Source organism: Mytilus trossulus, unplaced genomic scaffold, assembly GCF_036588685.1.
Source record: "Mytilus trossulus isolate FHL-02 unplaced genomic scaffold, PNRI_Mtr1.1.1.hap1 h1tg000406l__unscaffolded, whole genome shotgun sequence".
Classification (NCBI taxonomy): Eukaryota; Metazoa; Mollusca; class Bivalvia; order Mytilida; family Mytilidae; genus Mytilus; species Mytilus trossulus.
In genome coordinates this window covers 139401-164101 of record NW_026963350.1, presented here as the reverse complement: position 1 = coordinate 164101, position 24701 = coordinate 139401, and the positions used below count along the sequence as shown (strand labels likewise).

Sequence of the window (24701 nt, the reverse complement as noted above, 5' to 3'; positions counted from 1 at the left end):
TTGATTACTGGCTGTGAAATTAAAATTTTTTTTACAATAGGTAAAAATAAAAATTATTATATAAATTCAGATAGGCATCTTTAAATTTTCTAATAACTTTTTCAAATCAACTTGGATTTTCATCAAACTATGCACCTATCTAAGATATATATCAAGCTTACTGAATCCCATTTCATTTACTTTTTTGTTGTATAGCTATGAAATTTAAGAATTAAAGTCATCTCAGTAAAAAAAGCTAGGATTTGCAATTTGGACAAAATAGAGATAGGCATCTTTAATTTTTTTAATAACTTTTTCAAAATCACTTGGATTTTCATCAAACTATGCAGCTATCTTAGATATATATCAAGCTTACTGAATCCCATTTCATTTACTTTTTTGTTGTATTGCTGTAAAATTTAAGAATTAAAGTCTTCTCGGTAAAAAAAGGAAGGATTTGCAATTCAGACAAAATAGAGATAGGCATCTTTAATTTGTTTAATAACTTTTTCAAATCAACTTGGATTGTCATCAAACTATGCAGCTATCTTAGATATATATCAAGCTTACTGAATCCTATTTCTTTTACTTTTTTATTGTATTGCTGTAAAATTTAAGAATTAAAGAAATGTTGGTAAAAAAAGCTAGGATTTGCAATTCGGACAAAATAGAAATAGTACACTTTAATTTTCTTATAACTTTTTCAAATCAACTTGGATTTTCATCAAACTATGCAGCTCTCTTAGATATATATCAAGCTTACTGAATTCCAGGTTATTTTGTTTTTTGTTGAATTGCTGTCAAATTTAAGAATTTAATTAATCTAGGTCAAGACAGCTAGAATTTGCAGTTCAAACAAAACCAGATGCTCCGCAGGGCGTAGCTTTATACGACCGAAGAGGTTGAACCCTGAACGGTTGGGGCAAGTATGGACACAACATTCAAGCTGGATTCCGCTCTAAATTTGGATTGTGATTAAATAGTTGACACAGCATAGGTTTCTGACACAGAATGAATGTATTCAAATGAACTTAAAATTTTTGTTTTCTCTTAGAGCAATTCACTATGCTGTTGAATATTAATCCTCTCAAAAAAATGTTTGAAGAAATTTTCTTTTTTTTATGAAATTTCAAATGAGAAAAATTTAACCCAATTTTTTATTCACATCCCCCTTTCCCTTATTTCAAAACTAATTTCAATTAAAATATTCTAATGGAGTTTGCAACAATTACTACTCATTTAAATACATGATGTAAAAAAACTGCTTGTTATCACTGAATGGTAAAGATTATTTAAATTTATCAGTTGGTAGTAAAAAGTGAATATACATTGTATATTGTATATAACAAAGATTTAAGTTGATTCTGGACAAAGAAAGATAACTCCAATTAAAAAAAATTCTTGCAGATATTTCTTGCTTACTATACTGGACAAAGAAAGATAACTCTTAATTAAAAAAAAAATCGCTATTTCACAATATTGTGAAATTAGATATTTCTTGCCATTGCACAATACTGTGCAATTGAAAAGACTTGCTATTGCACAATACTTAATATAATAATTTTAGATCCTGATTTGGACCAACTTGAAAACTGGGCCCATAATCAAAAATCTAAGTACATTTTTAGATTCAGCATATCAAAGAACCCCAAGGTTTCAATTTTTGTTAAAATCAAACTAAGTTTAATTTTGGACCCTTTGGACCTTAATGTAGACCAATTTGAAAACTGGAATAAAAATTAAGAATCTACATACACAGTTAGATTCGGCATATTAAAGAACCCCAATTATTCAATTTTGATGAAATCAAACAAAGTTTAATTTTGGACCCTTTGGGCCCCTTTTTCCTTAACTGTTGGGACCAAAACTTCCAAAATCAATACCAACCTTCCTTTTATAGTCATAAACCTTGTGTTTAAATTTCATAGATTTCTATTCACTTATACTAACGCTATGGTGCGAAAACCAAGAAAAATGCTTATTTGGGTCCCTTTTTGGCCCCTAATTCCTAAACTGTTGGGACCGAAACTCCCAAAATCAATACCAACCTTCCTTTTGTGGTCATAAACATTGTGTTTAAATTTCATTGATTTCTATTTACTTTAACTAAAGTTATTGTGCGAAAACCAAGAATAATGCTTATTTGGGCCCTTTTTTGGCCCCTAATTCCTAAACTGTTGAAAATAAAACTCCCAAAATCAATCCCAACCTTTATTTTGTGGTTATAAACCTTGTGTCAAAATTTCATAGATTTCTATTAACTTAAACTAAAGTTATAGTGCGAAAACCAAGAAAATGCTTATTTGGGCCCTTTTTGGCCCCTAATTCCTAAAATGTTGGGACCAAAACTCCCAAAATCAATACCAGCCTTCCTTTTATGGTCATAAACCTTGTGTTAAAATTTCATTGATTTCTATTCACTTTTACTAAAGTTAGAGTGCGAAAACTAAAAGTATTCGGACGACAACGACGACGACGACGACGATGACGCCAACGTGATAGCAATATACGACGAAAATTTTTTCAAAATTTGCGGTCGTATAATAAAGATATATAGTACACTTTAATTTTTTAAATATTTTTTTCAAGTCAACTTGGATTTATTCAAACTATATAGCTACCCTGTTGATGTATTAATCTTACTGAATCCCAGGTTGTTATTTAGTTTGGTGTATTGCTGTCAAATTTAAGAATTAATTTAATCTGGGTAAAAAAAGTTTGGATTTGCAGTTTTGACAAAATAGAGATAGTACACTTTAAACTTGTTAATAACTTTTTCAAATCAACTTGGATTTTATTCAAACTATATAGCTACCTTGGTGATGTATCAGTCTTACTGAAACATAGGTTTTTATTTAGTTTGGTGTATTTCTGTCAAATTTAAGAATTTAATTAGTCTACATGTAGGTCAAAAAGCTACAATATTAGATATATATCTTTCCTCATAATTTTGGAAAAAGTATAAATAAATTAGTTATATAATTCCTTAAATGTTTTATTCCTTTTGATATATATATCCTATAAATATATCAAAAAGCAAAAAAAAATTAAAGAAATTATTCAAATAGTTTTTCTGATTTGTGGTGATTTATAAGGCAATACCTTCTGATTGGGGCAAACTTATTAAAAAGATCACATCTACCAGAGAGTTTTAAATTCTAAATAACATTTATTCAAAGTTGCAACATCCTGTTTAATCTAAATCGCAAGGCTTTTTTAATTCTCTAGATTAGTAATACACGAGTTTAAGAAAAGTAGGGCTTTCTTTTTACCTGTAAAACTCAGGTGTACTGATGTAATTAAACCATGTATAGTGCCATGTCATTAAATTTGACAAAAAAATATTTTAAGATTTGATTAAAATAAATTTTTACTGTAACTTTGGAACACATTTCTTTTTTTAAAAGGTTTTCAAGGATTGTTATGAAAGTTCATGATATTAATTTTTTGTTTTACTACAAAAAAAGGGGTTTATTTTGTTTATGCTGATTTGAAAAAGATATGAAATCTTAAAAAAGACACCTTTTTTTTGTTAAAACAAAAATTTAATATTTTTATTTAAAGAAAGATATATTTCTAATATCAAAGCTTTTTGACCTACATGTAGATTAGTTAAATTCTTAAATTTGACAGAAATACACCAAACTAAATAACAACTTATGGTTAAGTAAGATATTTAGCAAGAATATTGCAAAGATAGTTATAGAGTTTGATGAAAATCTAAGTTGATTTCAAAAAGTTATGAAAAAATTAAAGTGTACTATCTCTATTTTGTCAAAACTGCAAATCCTAGCTTTTATACCTAGAATACGTTGATTCTTAAATTTTACAGCAATACAACTAAAATCTAAATAACCTGGGATTCAAGAAGCTTGATATGTATCTAAGATAGCTGCCTAGTTTGATCAAAATCCAAGTTGATTTGAAAAAGTTATTAAAAAAATTAAAGTGTACTATCTCTATTTTGTCCGAATTGCAAATTCTAGCTTTTTTTACCAACATTACTTTAATTCTTAAATTTTACAACAGTACAACAAAAAAGTAAATGAAATGGGATTCAGTAAGCTTGATATACATCTATGATAGCTGCATAGTTTGATGACAATCCAAGTTGATTTGAAAAAGTTATTAAAAAAATTAAAGTGTACTATCTCTATTTTGTCCGAATTGCAAATTCTAGCTTTTTTTACCAACATTACTTTAATTCTTAAATTTTACAACAGTACAACAAAAAAGTAAATGAAATGGGATTCAGTAAGCTTGATATACATCTATGATAGCTGCATAGTTTGATGACAATCCAAGTTGATTTGAAAAAGTTATTAAAAAAATTAAAGATGCCTATCTCCATTTTGTCAAAACTGCAAATCCTAGCTTTTATACCTAGAATACGTTGATTCTTAAATTTTACAGCAATACAACTAAAATATAAATAACCTGGGATTCAAGAAGCTTGATAGGTATCTAAGATAGCTGCCTAGTTTGATCAAAATCCAAGTTGATTTGAAAAAGTTATTAAAAAAATTAAAGTGTACTATCTCTATTTTGTCCGAATTGCAAATTCTAGCTTTTTTTACCAACATTACTTTAATTCTTAAATTTTACAACAGTACAACAAAAAAGTAAATGAAATGGGATTCAGTAAGCTTGATATACATCTATGATAGCTGCATAGTTTGATGACAATCCAAGTTGATTTGAAAAAGTTATTAAAAAAATTAAAGTGTACTATCTCTATTTTGTCCGAATTGCAAATTCTAGCTTCTTTTACCAACATTACTTTAATTCTTAAATTTTACAACAGTACAACAAAAAAGTAAATGAAATGGGATTCAGTAAGCTTGATATACATCTATGATAGCTGCATAGTTTGATGACAATCCAAGTTGATTTGAAAAAGTTATTAAAAAAATTAAAGATGCCTATCTCCATTTTGTCCAAATTGCAAATCCTAGCTTTTTTTACCGAGATGACTTTAATTCTTAAATTTTACAGCAATACAACAAAAAATTAAATGAAATTGGATTCAGTAAGCTTGATATATATCTAAGATAGCTGCATAGTTTGATGAAAATCCAAGTGATTTTGAAAAAGTTATTAAAAAAATTAAAGATGCCTATCTCTATTTTGTCCAAATTGCAAATCCTAGCTTTTTTTACCGAGATGACTTTAATTCTTAAATTTCATAGCTATACAACAAAAAAGTAAATGAAATGGGATTCAGTAAGCTTGATATATATCTTAGATAGGTGCATAGTTTGATGAAAATCCAAGTTGATTTGAAAAAGTTATTAGAAAAATTTAAAGATGCCTATCTGAATTTATATAATAATTTTTATTTTTACCAATTGTAAAAAAAATTGTTTTTTTTATTTCACAGCCAGTAATCAAACTACCTAATAAGTTTGAATTTTGTAAGATCAATATTTAATTTAGTTAGATGGGCTTCTTTATACCAGTCAAAACTAAATTTGAAGGTCAAGACTAGTCGAGACAGGTCGAGACTGGGTCAGACTGAGTCGAGACTAGTCGAGACAGGTCGAGACTGGTTCAGACTGAGTCGAGACTAGTCAAGACAGGTCGAGACAGGTCGAGCCTTGGTCAAGACCATTTCAGACTAATTAAGTAAAGTCAAGACCTAGTCGAGTACACTTAAGTACAGTTAAGTCCAGTCGAGACAATGTCGAGACTAGTCGAGTAAAATGTATGCTCGATTTTACTGGTCGAGCACAAAAACTGGTCAATTCAGACTCTGAGCATTTTGTAGTGGGGGCAGCAACCCAACAACAGGTTGTCTGATTCATCTGAAAATTTTAGGGCAGATAGATCTTGACCTGATAAACAATTTTACCCCTTGTCAGATTTGCTCTAAATGCTTTGGTTTTTGAGTTATAAGCCAAAAACTGCATTTGACCCCTATGTTCTATTTTTAGCAATGGCGACCATGTTTGTTGATAGATCAAAACTTCGGATACAATTTATAAATTTGATACCCTAAGGAACATTCAGTTAAAGTTTGAAAGTATTTGGCCCAGTAGTTTCAGAGGAGAAGATTCTTGAAATAGTTTACGACGACAGACGACGGACGACAGACGATGGACGACTACGGACGCCAAGTGATGGCATAAGCTCACTTGTCCCTTCGGAACAGGTGAGCTAAAAAGGAGGAGCCGGGCTAGAAAAACAATTTTCCTGTTTCAAAGTACCCATGACTGTTGATACCTTTTTCTGAAATTCTTAAGTCATAAAATCTTTCACAAAACTTCATCGTATCACGAAATATATTGAATAGAGAGGGTCTATATAAATAAACAATGACCACCGTGGATTGATAAGTAAACTGAGGTTGATAGTAAAAAGCAAACACACTTTATTTATAGTAATGAATATAAAAAAGAAGATGTGGTATGATTGCCAATGAGACAACTATCCACCAAAGACCAAAATGACACAGACATTAACAACTATAGGTCACCGTACGGCCTTCAACAATGAGCAAAGCCCATACTGCATAGTCAGCTATAAAAAGCCCCGATAAGACACTGTAAAACAATTCAAACGAGAAAACTAACGGCCTTAACTCATCAGATGACCAAAAACACAAGAGGAAGTTCGTAATATACTTAACGTATGTTCATATTGAAATTAATAGAAAACACAAAAATGGGATTTGGAAAAAAAGGAAGAGTAGAAAACAGTTTTCCTCTCCCCAAGTACCTATGACTTTTGATATGTTTCCTGGATTTCTCCAGTCATTATTTGTTTGTACAAAAAATCATTCTACAACACTAAACATACTTTCAACCGCGCTCTGAATGACCGCGATTTTGCATGCGTATTCTAGTATATTACATTTATTAATAACAATGAAAATTACAATACTTATTAATATCAAATTGTGGTGGTAATTAGAGAATGAATTGTATTATCTAGCTATGTCGATGTTTCTTCTGAATCAAATTGTAAACCAAATATAAATTTCGTTGAACCAAACTAAAATCAAAGAAATTAAATAAATAAAATGTCAAACTTACCTGATAAACTAGGGTCAAACTGCTTTTTTTCCTGTTCCTGTAGAATAAACAAGCATACATAGAGTTTGACCCAAGACTCCTTAATGTGTTTTCTACTATAAAACTTTGATAGACCTAAATATACAGTTTTACGACAAGTATCCCATAACATTTACATGAACCAAGAAAATGAGGTCAAGGTCAGATAAACAAAGTCGGAAATACATGTTCACTTTTGAATCCATACACCAACTATAGTTGACCTTTTGCCTATAGTATACCTATAGATTATTACATTGATACCAGTGGATTATAGGATTTATCCAATTGAGATAGTTAAATTGTCAATTTTAAAGTCCAAGCCTTGGCGAGGACTTTAAAAATTAAAATTTAACTATCGAGATTGGATAAATCCGATAATCCACGCGTAACTATGTAATAATCTGTTTCTCTAATGATTACATTCTCCTTTTTTTTCTGTAAAAAAATCCCCTTCTACTTTCCACGAAGTTGTCAATGTCATTAACACCTGTTAGAACATTTTCATTCGTTCAATGAGCTGAGAAAGGTTATGACCCTAAAACTCAGCCAATCATCTTCTGAGATCACCGGCAACCACACATTGATTAATTTGTTTTATACAATTGGTTTGGAAAGGGATATATTTCCATAGAATTAGAGACAAGAAATTATTTCTAACCATAAAAACTTTATATCAAACAATGAACCATGACAATGTGGTAAAGGTCAGATGATATCTACCAGATAGACATACCGGTATACACCTTAAATTAATCTCAACAAATAAAGGTGAGTATGCTTGTAGACCAAAACACTAAGACATAACTTTGGGTTTTAGGTTAAAGTTAATAATAATAATTGAAAGTTTGGCAAACATAAATTTATTTACTAACTATCGATAACACATGGGTTTGTTGTTATATTATGAATATTTATTCATGTTTACAATAATATTTAAATTAATTTTGCATAACAATAAGTCACCTTAATAAAGTTAAGAGTTTAAAGTTCTTTATATGACAACACAGACTGGTCATTCGCGGAAAAAGTTTACGTTGAAAATCCATTTTTGACCATTTTATTTATCATGTCTGTTTAGTTCACGCATCATTGTAAACATAACGGAATTTGATGAGACTGTCTTCAAAGAGAGAGGTTTAGTGCTATAATACCAGGTTTAATCCACCATTTGCATTTGCAAAAGGCCAGTACCAAGTCAGGAATATTACAGTTTTTGTCCATTCGTTGTTGATGTGTTTTGTCATTTGATTTTGCCATGTGATTATGGACTTTCTGATTAGATTTTCAATTTAGTTCAGTTTTTTTTGTGATTTTACTATTTTCATAGCTTGACCTTTGGAAGCTCAGTCTTAGTGCAGTAAAGTTTTAATTCCCTCCACCCTGTGAACATGTTTTGTATAAGTATATAATTACTGTAAGTTTTTACGCATTACGTTTTTTCTGCAGATCTTAAAAAGAACATTATGCTTGTTTCTGATTTAAAAGATTATATTTCATTATTTTTCATTGTAGATATGTTTGTAAGACATGTAAGCTGCAGCGGTCTTAGTGTGCTGGCAAAGCGATTTGAAGATAGTTGTATTATAAGATAATGAAACTTTGCTGCACTTGTCTAGGCGAGCTATTTCTCATGTTTGAGTTTTTGTTCACAAATACTTTATGTGCGTTTGGACCACAAATAAGAAAACAATTTAGAACGGGCACATCACAATTTACATATATGATGAGTTAAAAGTGCTATATTTCAAGGTAAAGGACAGATAAAGGTTAACTTGCTCATTATTGAAAGCTGCACTTTGCACTATATTTGTTAAGTATAATGTCATTTAGTCCCTGTTGGAGAGCTGCATCATTGGCAATCATACCACATAATTTGAAGTCATCTAAAACAGCAATCAATACATGTTTTATGACCTTTTGGAGTTATTGAGTACTAAGAATACGTCTATTAAAATGTTTTTTGTCTGTACCTGATAGTTTTTCTGAACGTATCATAGCAAGATATGAGTGCAGATATTTTATGATTTTTTTACTAGTAGTAAATGAATTTATGAAACATATGAGATCAAGCTTTATAGTATAAACAAGTCTTGCAGATAAATTTCCAAATTGCTTTGAATCCCTGATATAACCTTTTCCATTTCTATGGGGATATTAATACACATTTTTTGCTAATTTCACCAATTTAAGACTCTCCTGTATATGTGTTTATCTACTTACCAAACTGTCATTAATGTTTGGCTCAACATCATACGTTTTCATCACATAAGCTAGTCCATCAGACGCTTTAACATTTTTCAAAGCTACCATTAGTCGGTAGATTGTTGGCTTTACCTGGCCAGATTTCCATTTGATGAGAAGATCATGAAATTGACCATAAACATCCCTTGGATTGTTTTTTATTGTCGCCTTAATGCTATTAATGCTTAGTTCTAATTCAATGCCTAAGTGAACAATGCAATCACCTATCAATTGTTTTTCTGTCAAACTATTAATTACGTCATCTGAAGGTTCATCTTGTAGGCCAACATTAGCTATTTCTGTAACAAAAAAAGACAGAAAGAAACTGGAATTCTTTGAATGTCATATCAAAACATGATATTATCATGTGGAATAGTCCATGGGACATAGATGATACCCCATTTGCATATAGCATTATATAGCATTATAAAGGGACATAAATCAAGAACGTTAACAGTAACACTACCAAAATTTGTTCCTGATTTGAGTTTTGTAGCATTCTATACATGAAAATGGCTTATAACATGTTGAGGGAAACTGAAGTTAGAGAAAGGAAACGAAGCATTTGGCAATGTATCTTCTTTAACGGAACATAACTCTTAATCAGCAAAAGTAATGCCAAAACAAATAACCCATTTCAAACTTGATATGTGATTTGTGGTACATGTAATAAATATTTGGTTTCATATCATTTGGTTGTGGCACAGTAAAAAAGAAAACAAAATGCAAAACTTTTAAAGCTTTGTATGCATACGTTGGTCACCAAAATTCAAAATTGATTTTTTTAGTGGTAATAAGCATTATAAATAAGATTCATAACATTAAGTTAAGAGAACAGAAACCATTTTTGGAACGTGCGGCAGAGACATAATAGTTATTAAAGGTACCAGGATTAACAATCTTTTATCCTTATTTTGAAGTATTACAATAAAAAATGATCGAATATATCTAGTTAATAAATCAACATACATGAAACTTAAATGTAATGATTCATTTTGTTTGTGTGTAGTAGAAATAAATTCACCATATATGCAATGATTAAAATAACCAGAAAGGCTCTAATAAATTAATAAGAGCAAATAAAGTATGGAGATGAAGTGCATTGAAGACCAAATAATCCTTAAATTTTGCCAAATGCAGGTACGTTAATCTATTACTGAGGAAATTATATAAAGCAAGATTCGAAGCCATAAATTAAAGATAAATATTTTTTGTAATGAATCAGCCACTCAATTATACAAATACACCTACTTGTTAAAGTTTGATCCTCTCTGTGTACCTGAAATATGTCAGAGGTAAAATTGAATTAAAGTCTTTAATAGTATCAAAATCAAATATAAAACCAGGAAAAACCCGATACATATTCTATAAAAATGTAAATTGTCATGTTGTCCTGTGATGCCAAATAGGAACATTGGTGTTATAGGATTCAAGGCATATTATTATTCATAGGCAAACGCATATATGTATTGAAATGCAGGAACATAATGACATTGCATATAATGCAGAAATAATTGTTTTTTTTTGTAAAACACTACACATATATAAAGATATTATTGTTGCTTTACTGTTGCAAGGACTTTAATTGTTACATGTTTACCTAAAGTCTATATACTATTCTTAAATCAAGTGCTTTAGAAACACAATTAATAAAGTGTAATTTATATTTTCATGAAATATAAACACATTGTACCAGTCCTGCATTGTTTAGCTTTATTACTTCATTGCAGGCGGTGTGATGTGTTTTATACAATATGTATATACCTGACGTTTCGATCTTTTTTTTTCCTTAGCATTATTTTATAAATGTTTATGTACCATCTACTTAACCATATGATTTGATTGGTGAAAAAGTCTTTATTCGTCACAAACAAATATAACAAGTGAATCTGTGAGCTACCTCTTACTATTGATATCCTGCCACTAAAAGAACATGGTAAACATAAAATTGTTCAGCGGAGAATCACGGTATACTAGGTGACTTAATAAAATTTCATAAATTCTTGTATTGTAGTTTCCGAGTAAAATGTGACAAACATTTTCAAATTGGTTAACATCTTTAAATGATACAAATGATCGATAAACAGGAATGTGTAAAGTTATTAATCTGAAAACACATCACACAGTATATGTGACTTACATAAAATATGAAACCCAATTTCAGAAATCCTGGTATTGTAGTTCCTGAGAAACATGCAACAAAAAATGAACGTCATTGGAAGGGCGGATGAATGTACACACAGAGGTAACACAACAGTGTAACAAAATTAAGTCAGACAAAAAAAAATGATTTTATTTATCCAACCTGACACAGATAGTGCTGTCTTTTAATAGCCGTCAGTGCCATCTGCAGTTTTCTGAATGTTGCATTCATTTGGTTACTTTCTGTTTTATCCCTCCATTCAAAGAGCCCCATCAACATAAAATCCATAGGATTTGAAAAATAACGAAAATTTAAGTTCTCCAGATCATTTTTTTCCATTCCAAGTTTTATAAAGAAGTTAGGGAAGTCCCCAATACCAATTGTTCTTGCTAGTTGCACGAAATGATGATTATCTGGTTTCAAGTCCAGTGTTTTTGTTTCAGGACCTGGAAGAGTAAATTAGTTGTTTAGCTAAACTGCTAAATGAGGATACAATAGCTATAGTAATAATGTTGACATTGTGTCTTTATTTTACTTTTTTTTTCATTATTTTAGTAAAATGTTTTTAGCTGAAAGTTGCTCTTTTTGCAAAACTTGTTTCATCAGTAGTACATGCAGTGTTTTGATTTAAATATTTTTCAAACCAAATATAAAAAAAAATCAAAAATCATAAAAAAATCAAAAACACCAAAATAAGAAAATGCCTGTGCATCAAAGTCATAACAACACTGTTACATAATTAATGGAATTCAATTATTTATAAAACGACAGTTTTTCAATAATATGAACCACACCAAATATATCTTATATCTTGCTTTATTATTTATATGGTCCGAGACCACAATTGTCGTCCCTTGATTTTCGTTGTCTACAAATATAGTCCCTAGAGTTGACAGAGAGTTACTTGCCATTAATTTTTATACACCTTCCAAATTAATTTGTCCATGTGTAATGCCTCAAATTGCAAGTAAGGGGGTGAAATTAAACTGTAAAAAAAATTTGGTCCTGAATTTTAAAGGAAAGTAGTGATTTGGTCCAGCTGAAAAAGGTTAAATATTACAACTTCGGAAGCTGTCAAAAGATTGCAAGACACCTTTAACATAAAATTGTCTTTACTTTGAGTTAGAGCCGATGAAGTTTTCATATAATTTGTCCCAAAAGTAGTACAACACACTGTCAAAATTTCATTGAGAAAGGGTAGGTGGGATTTTTAAAATTTTCATTGATGTTCTAAAAGATATGCACTACGAAATAATTGTGGTCTCAGACCATATCTAGAATAATGTTATCTTTTATTGTTTATTCTATTACCTTTACAATTTGAGTCACAATGCTTCTTATTCTGAAAATAAACAAATACACTTGATCAGCTTTTAGTTTGCAACCAGCATGTTTTGGTAAATATTTACTCAACCCTTTGATTTTCAATGGTATCCCTTGTTTCATTAGTATTTTTTGTTGCAGGAATACAAAACTTTAAAGTTCACACATATCATTTTCATCATCCAGCTAGTTATGTTAACCACTGTTTTTGTGACAAGCTGGATTTCCTTAATATAATAAAGAAGCTTTTGATTTGATGATGACTACTGCAGTTGTACGCATACTGTACTGTAGATTATAGAGTGTTTTGTTCACTTTCAACTTTGATTAAAGCAACTCTCCCCATAATATACTTATTTTTTTAATATTAAGTGCCTCACATATCTATGCATAACGAGATATGATCAGTAAATATCAACAAGATGCTCTCGAACCCAACAGCACAAGTGATCAGACAAATCGTATTCTTGAAATCATGAGAGCATATACTATTAGTGCTGTCATTTATTACATCAAAACAGTACTGAACACAAATTAGAATTAATACTGAATACTGGCAAGTAAAACTAATATTGGTAAAACTATTATCAGGAACCATATGGAAGCTTCATTAGTTTTTCAGACATGATTAATTAACTTCTAAAAAAGGAGGATGCATAAAGATATTACCAACCTTTTCAAAAACCCAATTCAAAGGACATTTTGTTTTATGTATTTTCTTGTTCTTGCATATCCAATTTTCTTTTGTTCTTGCATCTGTCAAAGGTACTAAACACGTTTTACCGTTGCACATTTCTCCAACTTCTATTTCAAACAGATCTGATATGGAATGGTGACTTTGTTTACCAAAACAACGTGGGTAAAACTGAAGAATTCGTTCAAGTGCCAAAGTCAGGCATTCCTGTGTTGTTGTTGCTAGATCTGGTGATATGAGCTGTTTTGACACATCATTGACGAGGTATGCAAATAATCTCTGACCTTCAACCTTAATATGAAGTTCATTTCTGTTGTCAGCATCCATAATCGCAGATTGAAAATAAAGACAAAAACGATTGTCCTCTTCTTTCAGAGACCAGATATTTATTGCAGCCCCTATAAGTTTGAACGACAAAGCAGATGGAACCACTGTCTCCTTAAGATGATAAGCTATGCACAGTGTTCTGTCATCTGTTGCATTTTTCTGCATTTGTTTTGGAATCTTTTGCTTCACAATGCAGGGTACTAGAAATAAGTCTGCAGCAGCGTCTTTTTCAGTGTAGCGTTTAGGTTCTACAAGGATATCTAGATGAAGGAGGACTTGGATTATATATTCCTTAGTTATGACATCCGTCAAAATTTCTTTGAAAGCTGGTTGTGACCAAAGAGTAAACAGGTCTGTCTTCTTTAGAACTCCAGTAGATGATAAATTTTCCAGTATGTCTCGGACGGGTCCTTTTTCTGGCCAAAACATTTTGTCTGTAACAAAGGCTCTCAGGATATTGACCATTGCTGAAGGTTGAATGACAATGAAATCTCTTAAAGCAGGTTCATCGAAATACAACAGCTTTCCAATTGAGTGTTGAACAATTAAGAAATCGTCTACTCTTCTTTCATTCAGAGCAAATTCTTTATTAGATTTGTTTCTCTCTAAAAGTTTTTCTTTTGTTATCAGCTTTACTCCATCTGCTCTCATATCTGATATTTGTAAATCAAGAGGCACCCAAACAATCGGCATCTGTTGTCCCCATGTTGACTGCTGAAAGGCGATATCAACTAATGTATCCTTCAAGCGCTCAATATCTCGATCTGCTGCATCGGTTGCATTCATGAAAAAGACATTGTCATACATAATATGTTCATGAAGCTTGTGTAAGGAAAACATTTTCTGCAGATCTTCTTTGAATTTAAGGACCAGTTTCTTTTGCTCATCCTGTCAATCATAACAATGAAATGAATACATTTTTTTATTTCACGAAAACAAAAATATTTTTGGACAGCTCTGAATTTAAAAACTAAAATCACAAAAATAAATATAATATTTTCAAACACTGTAAACAATAAAATAAAATATTTTAACCGATGAGTCAAAATCTTCAGTTTTAGCTCTTTTAAAACGTATTTCAGATTCTAGACTGCAAATGAATTTAGTTTATCCTCTTGAATGCTGAATTGGTTACTGCAAACTATTTTGAAATGAATACTTTTTCTTCTGTTTCCCGCCGATATAACCAAAAAGTGTCCCACAACAGAAACCTTCTTATATTTAATGCGTTTTCCTCAGTTTTAGTTTGTTATCCTGATTTTGTCCATGGATTTATGAGTTTTGAACAGCGGTATACTACTTTTGCCTTTATTTGTCTTATCAAAGTGGAAAAATTAAAGCGAGAATTCGTTTCAATAACCATAACTTGATCGAAGGACTAAGTTTTCAATGCAAAGTCATGTTTTTTCAAAAGATTATTTTATAAGTGTTAAGTGTTTTCGTCTAAACTGTTAAATCAACATTAGTAGTTAGTTTGGGGCCCTTTATAGCATGTTGTTCGGTGTGAGCCAAGGCTCCGTGTTGAAGGCCGTACTTTAACCTATAATGGTTTACTTTTTAAATTGTTATTTGAATGGAGAGTTTCATTGACACTCACACCACATCTTCCTATATCTATTCAGAGTATTTTAGTTCTGTTTTCACTGGAATGTATACAAGAAATTGGAAATTTTAGATCAAAGTTGTAATGTATGCTTAAGGATGATTGCCTTCTGACGTAGTTCATGTAGTTCTAATGGCATTGACTTCGAAATTTTAAAATTATTACAGATTATCTTTTTTAAGGCTTAAGGGCTTCATATATATATATATATATATATATATATGATTACATAAAAAGGCTGTATTTGGTATATGAAAAGTACATTTAAGTATTATTTAATATGACCAATATAGGTTGGGCCCTTAACTTAAACTTGGTCCTTGAAAAACAAGAATTAAGTTTAGTGCCTGATTGTTTCAATTGTTAAATATTTAAAAATAGGGCAGGAGAAACAGTTTTGTCACTGAAATTTTGCATATGTGTGTTGAAAAGTAAGATGGGAAAATGAATAATAAAGGCAGACAAACCTCTGAGAAGCTATCACTGTGAGTGGCAGCAAATAAAATTCTTGGCATTTTATCTTCAGTTTTGTTACAGTATGTCAATACAGAATTAATCCAATGCTCCAGAATAGCTACAACAGTAAACCAAGAAATAAAATGTTTCCAAAAGATTCACTTTATTTCAAATTGCTTAAATTTTCATGATTAACAGTACAGAGGTTTTCTAAACCTATTTCCAGATTTTCCTGAAGACTTCTCAATAATATATTTTATCATGATGGATATATATAACTGTATAAAGCTTGCCATTTTAGCCATTATTACATTGATTCAAATTCATGTTACTTTTCTTCACTTGAAAACTAATCAAATAAATTGGTTAAAAATAGTATTGAAATACAAATATTATTGATTGCTGCAGTGCGCTTTATTCTTAAAATCATATTTTGCTTATCATACTAGATAAAATACATTTGTTTCATATAGTTTGAAATTTTACTTAAAGTAGCAAAATAAATCAAATGATGTTTCTTGTTTTGTAATGTCTTAGGACGGAAATATTTATCAGCCTTTTGCATAAATCTTTAGATTGTTATCACTGTTTCATTTCCGTACATCAATATCATCAGAATGCAGTGGATTAAATGGTTAAACTGTCTGAATTATTCTTCTCATCTCCTTTTAATTTGCTAGACACAATGAATAGCTACTCTATCTACTCTAGAACTGAATAATTTGGACTAGGAATCACGAATGACAACACTGTTGACAATATATCAATTGTGACTGCGAAAAGTATGAATCAAACTCATATAATACGAGTTTTATGAACTCGGTGTTTCTGTATTGTAAATGTTATAGATTATCGATATCCTATATCGGCCCTTCAGTATCTTGTTTAATGCAACTAACTTCGAATCTATATCAAAACAGAAACGTCCAATTAAATACATTATATTATAATCTCTTAGAGTATTTCAAAATCCAATTGTCTATTCAAAGCAACTTACATGCTGCTGTAACATCTCCTTGTGGGTATTCTCCTAACTCTGTATAAAGACCTTTACGTCCATCAAACATCAGAATGAACGTTCCCCTGTGCTGGATAAATAACTGATGGGTCATATCAAATGATTTTTGTCCACCAAAATCGACCAGATCTGATGGTGCTATATTCATGATATTTGTACCTTTCTTAATCTTCTCCAATAAGTCATCTTGAATGGAATGTGCAGTATGGATTGGTGGTTCCTTGAAGTTTTTTGATGTCTCCTTATTGGATTTCGGTGACACATGTTCCTGGTTTGAAGGACCCAGATTTACATTCGATAGATTTAATTGATTTCCCTTTGTTTTAACATTAGACTTTGGATCACCTGGATTTTTTTCTATACTCTCATCTTGCAGACTTGGTTGTTTCTTTAATTCTGGATTCCCGAGAAGTAGTTTTGCTAAAACATCACCACTACCTAACAAGGTTAAAAATATAAGGAAGAGGCATGAGACCCTGGACATTTAAAAAATAAATAGATGTCAACCTATTCTTGAAAGCCTTACAAAATAATTTTATTTTAATGACACCTAGATATTAGAATAACTGAGTTCAAATTTCCACTGTGTTGCACATAATTTATCTATCCAAGGGAATTTTGGATCCTCAATGCTCTTCAACTTTGTACATGATTGGCTTTATAACTATTTTGATATAAGCGTCACTGATGAGTCTTATGTCGACGAAACACGCGACTGGTGTACTCAATTTTAATCCTGGATCTTATTTACACCACTGGATGCCACTACTGACCGACGTTTTCTTCCCGAGAGTATCGCATGCCCAGTAGTCAACACTTCGGTTTTGATGTTCCGGAACATATGAGTATTTTAACCATATGTGATTGGTCAAGTCCATATGCGTATAATGATATGGTCCGACCATACGCATATGTTCCAACCATACTTGTATGATCTGACTATATTAGTATATACTTGTTTATTCACGGATTGGACCATATGAAATTTTAACCATACAGGCATTTTTTTTCAAATATGCATTAGTATACATATTTGTTTAGGACCCAGCTAAAGGACTCATCCGGGAGCAGGAGTTTATTGCTGCAATTAAGATCTGTTGGTGGCCATCAGCTGTTGTCTGCTCTATGGTAGGGTTGTTGTCTTTTTGACACATTCCAAATTTCCATTCTCAATTTTATGAGAAACGTTTCAATAATACAATTTACTTAATCTAAAAAATAAACCAATGAGATCACATGAAAATGTATATTATAATGCAAAGGCAACATAACACGGTGACCAAATATTGATGCCACAATTATTTTTCATCGCTAATTGTATCTTGCATTTAGGATGACATTTACTTCCACATGGTACTATAAAATTTTCTGCAGGTCTTGATTCTGCTCGATCCTTCGCAGTTAAACCTTTTGCTTTCGAGTAAAAAAAAAGCATTTTAAGGATATGTAGCAGCTTTGTGCAGTGGTACTTAAGTCCTGAGACATACATAACAGTAATTTGGAAATTTTGGAAATATCTCCCCAAGTCGACATATTGCCATTCAATTGTCATAACAAATTGGTAATGTATTAAGAGTGTTTACTATAGTGACTAGAGAGTAAAATAAATACATAAAACTGGTTAATTTTTATCATTATAATATAATATTCTGACCCTTGATATTGTCTTTTTATTGACGTGACAACCAGAAGGTTCATACCTTATGAAGAGATAAATATTAACTGTAAACTTGTTGATTATCCTGACCATATGCGTACGGTCGGACCATATGAGTACTACGCGTATGGTCGGACCATATGCGTACTAGTATATACCAGTACAGTCATTACCATACGCGTATGGTCCAAATACTCATATGGTCCTGAATATTGACATGAATATCAATTATGTGGTCATTTTTTTCAAATTTCTCACAAAACTAAGGATTGTCTTTTTCCAGGCATAGATTACCTCAGCCATATTTGGCACAATTTTTTTGAAATTTGGATCCTAAATGCTCTTCAACTTTGTTCTTTCGACACTGATGAGTCTTACGTAGACAAAAAGCGCATGTGGCGTACTCAACTATTATCCTGATACCTTTGATAACTAATAAAGATGAAATTTGGAGGTAAAAAAAAAGCTTAAATTTAAGTTTGGTTAAATTTAGAGAGGTACATGTACCTATAATTATAATATTTAAATTTGACAGCAACAAAATAAACTACCAAAATAACCTAGCAATGTGTAAGATCAATAGATACTTATGGTGACTTGAATAACTCCGGTATCACTCAGATTACAATTCTACCTTGACAGGTAAGTTTGTATTTAGCCTATAAAATACTTATTTAGCCTTTAGAATTGAAAGGTCAGTTTCCCATTCATACAATAGAAGTTGATAAATTTGGCTTCATGCCATTTACCTTGTCCAAAATTAAGGTCACTTGATTGTTATTGTGATATTGTTAAAGTACAAAAGAACCCTGTATTCTGACCATTACTTAACACTTTGTGCATCTTGATTTAATTGTTAAAAATCTGTTTATGTTGAATAGGGGTTATTTAAGGCCTTTAAATTGCATATTTCTTTACATGGTAGTTTTTTTTTTCAGATTTAAAAAAAACTATCTGCTTGACTTATAGAAAAAGCCTATGCTTGCAGGTTATCTATTACACTGTCTTGTTTTTCTGACAAATTATTATTTAGTTGCAAAATATTTAAAATGAGACCTGAAATTTTTCTATCTAAAAATGTGCATTGAACAATGTTGAAGGTTAAAATAATCATAATATAAACTAGAATGAAGAAAACATCTTGGTCCCAAAAAAGCATCATCAACCAGGATATGAAACTCCAAATATTAATTTATCATTTTTTATTATACTTATATCAGTTGAAATTTCAAGCCACTGTTTTTCATGTTAACAATCTAGGTCATCACATTACAATGTACTCTTAGCACAAACACATAGGGTCACTGTGAAATATACAACTAGGGCAACAAACTATCAGTTATATCAAACCAGTTTGACCAGATGTTTAGTTTAAAACCAGTTTGACTAGATGTGTCCTATATATTGACAATGTAAATGACATGATGACCTGTATGGGTCTTTTTAATATCTGTATTCTTTAAATTTTTATGGCATTTTCCTTTGAACATGTTTATTGGCCTTAAAAATAACTCTCATTCTGTAAAATGTTCATGAAAATGATTTTACTATATAGTCTTTCTGTTACAAGATTATTTATCAATTATGTACATTGATCATTATATTATCAGTATTGCATTACAGTTACTAAAGTTACTTTTTTAAGTATTCTTTATACTTTTGCACCACAGTATTCTCTATATTTTATTTTGTTGTTCATTTTCTCTTTTCTCTATTTTGTTGTTGCTATTACATGTATTCTCTATTTTGTAAACCCCATTCTGACCCTCATAGGTAAACTTCTTTTGTATGAATGACTGACCTTTCAATTCTCAAGGCTAAATAAGTATTTCATAGGCTAAATACAAACTTACCTGTCAAGGTAGAAATGTAATCTGAGCGATACCGGTGTTTTTCAAGTCACCATAATAGATAATTAATATACATGTAGCTGTAGATTTTGCTGAGAATTCAAGTTGAATTGAAAAAAATATAGAAAGACAATATAACAATCAAAACCAAGGAGTAAACAAAGACTCATAAAACAAAAGGACATTTACATCAACAGTTATAAATAATAAATAAGAAACAACACGAACTCTACTAAAAACTGGGAGTAAAATCAGGTGCTCCGGAAGGGTAAGCATTTCCAGCACCGTATACAGCACCCGTCATGTTATTTCTTTGTTCAGTTCGGTAATGACCTAAGGTTACTATGACTGAGGATGAATATCAGATATGATTTCTGACACACTTTTGTCATAATGGCCAATCTGCTCATAATGGCCAATCAGCTCATGATGGCGACCATAAAATTTCTCGAGTGATGACCTTAATTTGAGTGATTCATAGCCCTGTCTTAGCAACTTTTGAGAAAGTAGTATTCCTCATTCAACAAAATCAACGTACTTTGAGCTAGCTCTAGAGTAACGTATCAATTGAGACACATATACTGTGGATTTATTAATATTCGTTGGATACCAATTTTCGTGGATTTCGTGGATACAGGAAAACCACGAATTCAAATGTTCAACGAAAAACAAATTTTCTAAAGGAAGGAGTGTAGACTTTGCCAAAACCACGAAACTAAATATCCACGAATATGTCAATTTTCCTAAAACCACGAAAATTGGTACCCACGAAAATAAATGAATCCACAGTACTCTATATGCTGATGCTGTGGGGATGTTGCTACACAGAAATGGAAAGTTGACTATAGGAAAATTAAAACCATCGCGTTTGTCCTAAATTTTGGTATTCAACCTACCATCAGTAGTCAATTCGAGAAAAAAAGGTCTAAATATGAAGCAGATTTATCTGTGTCTGTAGTATCTTTAATTTCAAGTTCACTTGGATATATTAAATGTAAGTGATCACTGAATCTATTATTATTAAGAGACAGTACATCATCAATATACCGAAAGGTGAAATTAAAAGACTGGGCTAATTTCTGTTCTCCTTTCTGTACAAGCCCTTGGATAAATTCTGCTTCATAGGAGTATAAAAACAAATCTGCAAGTAGAGGGGCTCAATTTGTACCCATTGGGATTCCAATAGTCTGTTGGAAGAACAAACCTCCAAATTCAACAAAAATAATTAAACTGAGACGAGACATGTCGAGGCAGGACGAAAAAGGCCAAGACTGGTCGAGAACATATTTAGACTTTACCACAATTATCAAGTACCTAATTAGATTTATTAAGTAAAGTAGATACTAAAGTTCAGTACTGTCGATATTTTGTCAAGTCATTGATTGTCAATGAGCACAAAATATGGTCTTTTCAGACTGTGAGCAAATTGTTTAGTGGTTAAACATATAATACAGACCTTTTTCCAATGGAATCATCTTTCGTTGTTGCAAGTCGATGCCATTTCTTCCAAAATGAATAATTAGTCCATCAGTTGAAAACCACGTCTTTGGAATTTCCTCGCCGATAAGAATACTTGCAAGCGACGATTTCCCAATGTTACAAGGCCCAGACAAATAAACCCTGTTTTCATAGGAAGCAAATGTTCCGAGAGCTACAAGATCCTGGAACTCATTTCTATTTAACTGTCTGAGTTTGGTCAAAATTGGATTTGATAGTTCCTATAAAATTAAGAAACGTAATTAACAGTGTAAGTCTATTAAATTGTTTTTATGTTGGTATTGAGTAACTATGATAAGTCAATATGAAAACATTGTAGCTTCCTTATAATATTGTTTCACAAAGAAGTTAGAATCACAACATGCACAGTAAGCTAAAACTAGTTTAGGTCCTTTTTGGTCATAAACCTCTTAATCTGTTTCTGTTCCTAATTACAACCTTGGCTTTCAACTATTTGGCTTTGAGCTTTCCGGATGAAGATAAATCCAGAAAAATTGCTTGCAATCCATGAAATTTATGAAGTCATGGAAGTGTTGTATTTAATTTTTTTAATAAATATACGGGATCCAATTATTATGTTCCCAATGTGAATAACCTATGCTCAGGTTTCCTTTTATCTATTTAAGAAGATAAAGTAAATCTTAAGGTGGCAACTCCATCAGGCAAAGTTATCAGGATTTTTTCGCTGGCAATTCAAACCTTTTTTAATCTCCATACTTTCACACATTTCATAGTTTTAGGCTTTCAACTTTTAGTAATGGGCTATGAAGTATCAATATATAATGTGTGGTGTGAACAAAAATAATATCAAATAATAGAAATTGACGTCATAAAACTTAAGTACTATTAAAATGTTAAGTACATTTACTTTATTCTTGATTCTGTTTCTTGTAAAACTTTTTACAACAAAAAAGATATTTACTTGGTTTATACAGAATAATTTTCAAGAACAAATGAAGAAGGCACCGATTTATTTTAAAGATTAAGGTTATTTACCATTTGTAAAGATGAGCTTGGCTGTTCTTTTACGGGTCCTATTGATTTTCATTCACTCAATTGTTCAAGCTTTCAGAAGTTGTAGTGCCTGTCTTACCTGATGAAGGCAGATCAGAAACATATCTTTGACACATGGAAAACAGTATCATGTTGTTTTATGAAGGCCTCCCAAAGTTTGTTTTTTATTTATTTTTTCTAAAAGCTGCAAAAGAATCCGACTTCAAAAATTGTATCAGTTCCTTTCAGCTTCCTTTTGCCGCTTATCTATCAAACATTGTAAGAACTTATTTATGGAAAGCTTAAGCTGCTTCTAATAAAATTCTTTTTTTTATACAATTTAAACTTTTTTTGGGGTGTGGACCAATTAATTTATATTCTATTTCTATATCATGTATATAGGATCAAATCTAAGAAGAAAAGTCATTAAAAAAGAGGCTTAGCATCAGTATGTTGTTACTTTTTTTTTACTTCGGTAATGAGAAATTTTGACTATTAGATGTAAAATTTCTAAGTTTACCCTTCTGTTGCACCTAAGATGGTTTTGTGTGTCTTCCCTTTTTATGGTATTTAGTTTTTTATCTCTCTACATTTTGTAAATCGCTTTATATTGTTTTATTCTGAGTGTAAGCATTTGTAATTTTAAAGCATGTGTACCTGTAAGTATTCCATCACTTCCTTATACTGCCCCTTTTCTTCTTTTGCTGCTAGATCGTATGGAGTCTTACCCTGAAATACAGACAAATCTTTATATTACTTTCATCTGTTAGCAACAAAGAAGACTTTTGTAACAAGTATCTTACAATTAGTAGGACCAGTAGCAACTGAGAGGTGTTTTACTTTATATTGACAATATTCAGACGGTGTTCATCAGTACTTTATATGATTCGGCTAAAATGTGCTCTAAAATGCAAATAAATGGAAAGTTGGCACTGTCAACAGATGCTCCCAATCCTGCACAATTATTGACAGAAAATAAAATTAACTGTGAAATTGCCTAATTCCTGTTGAATTGTGACATGGTTAAAATGACCACATGCAGGAAAGCTGTTAACACATTACAGTTCCAGAAAACAATAAATCACTTGCACATTCTATGGTGTTTCATTTGAAAAAAATATAAAGGAGATCAATTTACAACATAGTTATCACTTGCAGTCAGGGGTACTACTTATACAAGTGTATTTTTTTACTTCTACAAGTAAATTTAAATTAATGTGTTTACATAAATATTAATTATTTATACAAGTAATTTTTTTTTACTTATACAAGTAAAAAAAAATATGTAAGAGTTGTTTCCCTTACCAAGAAAACATTTTTTTAACTTGTACAGGTAAAAAAAAATGGCAATGTTAAGCCTGAATTATTGTTTTGAATTGTCTCCCCTAAAAAAAAGTAAACACAGCCATTATTTTCATTTTTTTATTCAACTATGATCAACAAAATATGTGAACACAATATTGGCATAGGAAATTGTCACTCGCATTCAGATTTTTTATACATTCCTGACTAATTATAAAATCATGATATTGATGAAAAGTAAACAAAATGAGTCAAATCATATTGCATGCAGGCAATACTTTTATTTTACTATTTTTTGACGTGTTTTTCACAATATTATAACCAAAATCACACAAAAATATAAAATCATAAATAAATGACTAGAATAATGATTCCAAACATAATTTTTATTACAGTATAAGAAACAGATTACTAATAAAAAAATTTTGAATGATGCAATTGAAACAAGACAACTGACAGCCATAATATTGCAGATGAAAGACTAAGACTATTTACAGACTAGATGATAATTAAATTGGACATGTGTAAAACTTAAAACAAGCACTGGTGTAACATAAACATGA

The 24701-nt window shown here is 30.9% G+C and overlaps 2 protein-coding genes across 2 annotated transcripts in view; both read right to left on the bottom strand.

Annotated features, from left to right (window-relative positions):
* Positions 1–14557, bottom strand: part of LOC134702170 (uncharacterized) — a 187349-nt gene extending 172792 nt beyond the window's left edge. The window contains exons 1-6 of the mRNA XM_063563249.1: positions 13415–14557; positions 12730–12760; positions 11581–11864; positions 10527–10554; positions 9255–9574; positions 7014–7050 (exon numbers count right to left, since the gene is read on the bottom strand). Of these exons, the coding sequence (XP_063419319.1) occupies positions 7014–7050; positions 9255–9574; positions 10527–10554; positions 11581–11864; positions 12730–12760; positions 13415–14548 (1834 nt within the window). The 5' untranslated portion in view covers positions 14549–14557. The remainder of the gene's footprint in view (positions 1–7013; positions 7051–9254; positions 9575–10526; positions 10555–11580; positions 11865–12729; positions 12761–13414) is intronic.
* Positions 14558–16804: 2247 nt separating this feature from the next.
* The window catches only part of LOC134702144 (uncharacterized), a 67859-nt gene continuing 59962 nt past the window's right edge, over positions 16805–24701 (bottom strand). Inside the window, exons 2-4 of the mRNA XM_063563231.1 lie at positions 23494–23565; positions 21803–22064; positions 16805–17277 (exon numbers count right to left, since the gene is read on the bottom strand). Coding sequence (XP_063419301.1) covers positions 16805–17277; positions 21803–22064; positions 23494–23508 — 750 coding nt within the window. The 5' untranslated portion in view covers positions 23509–23565. The remainder of the gene's footprint in view (positions 17278–21802; positions 22065–23493; positions 23566–24701) is intronic.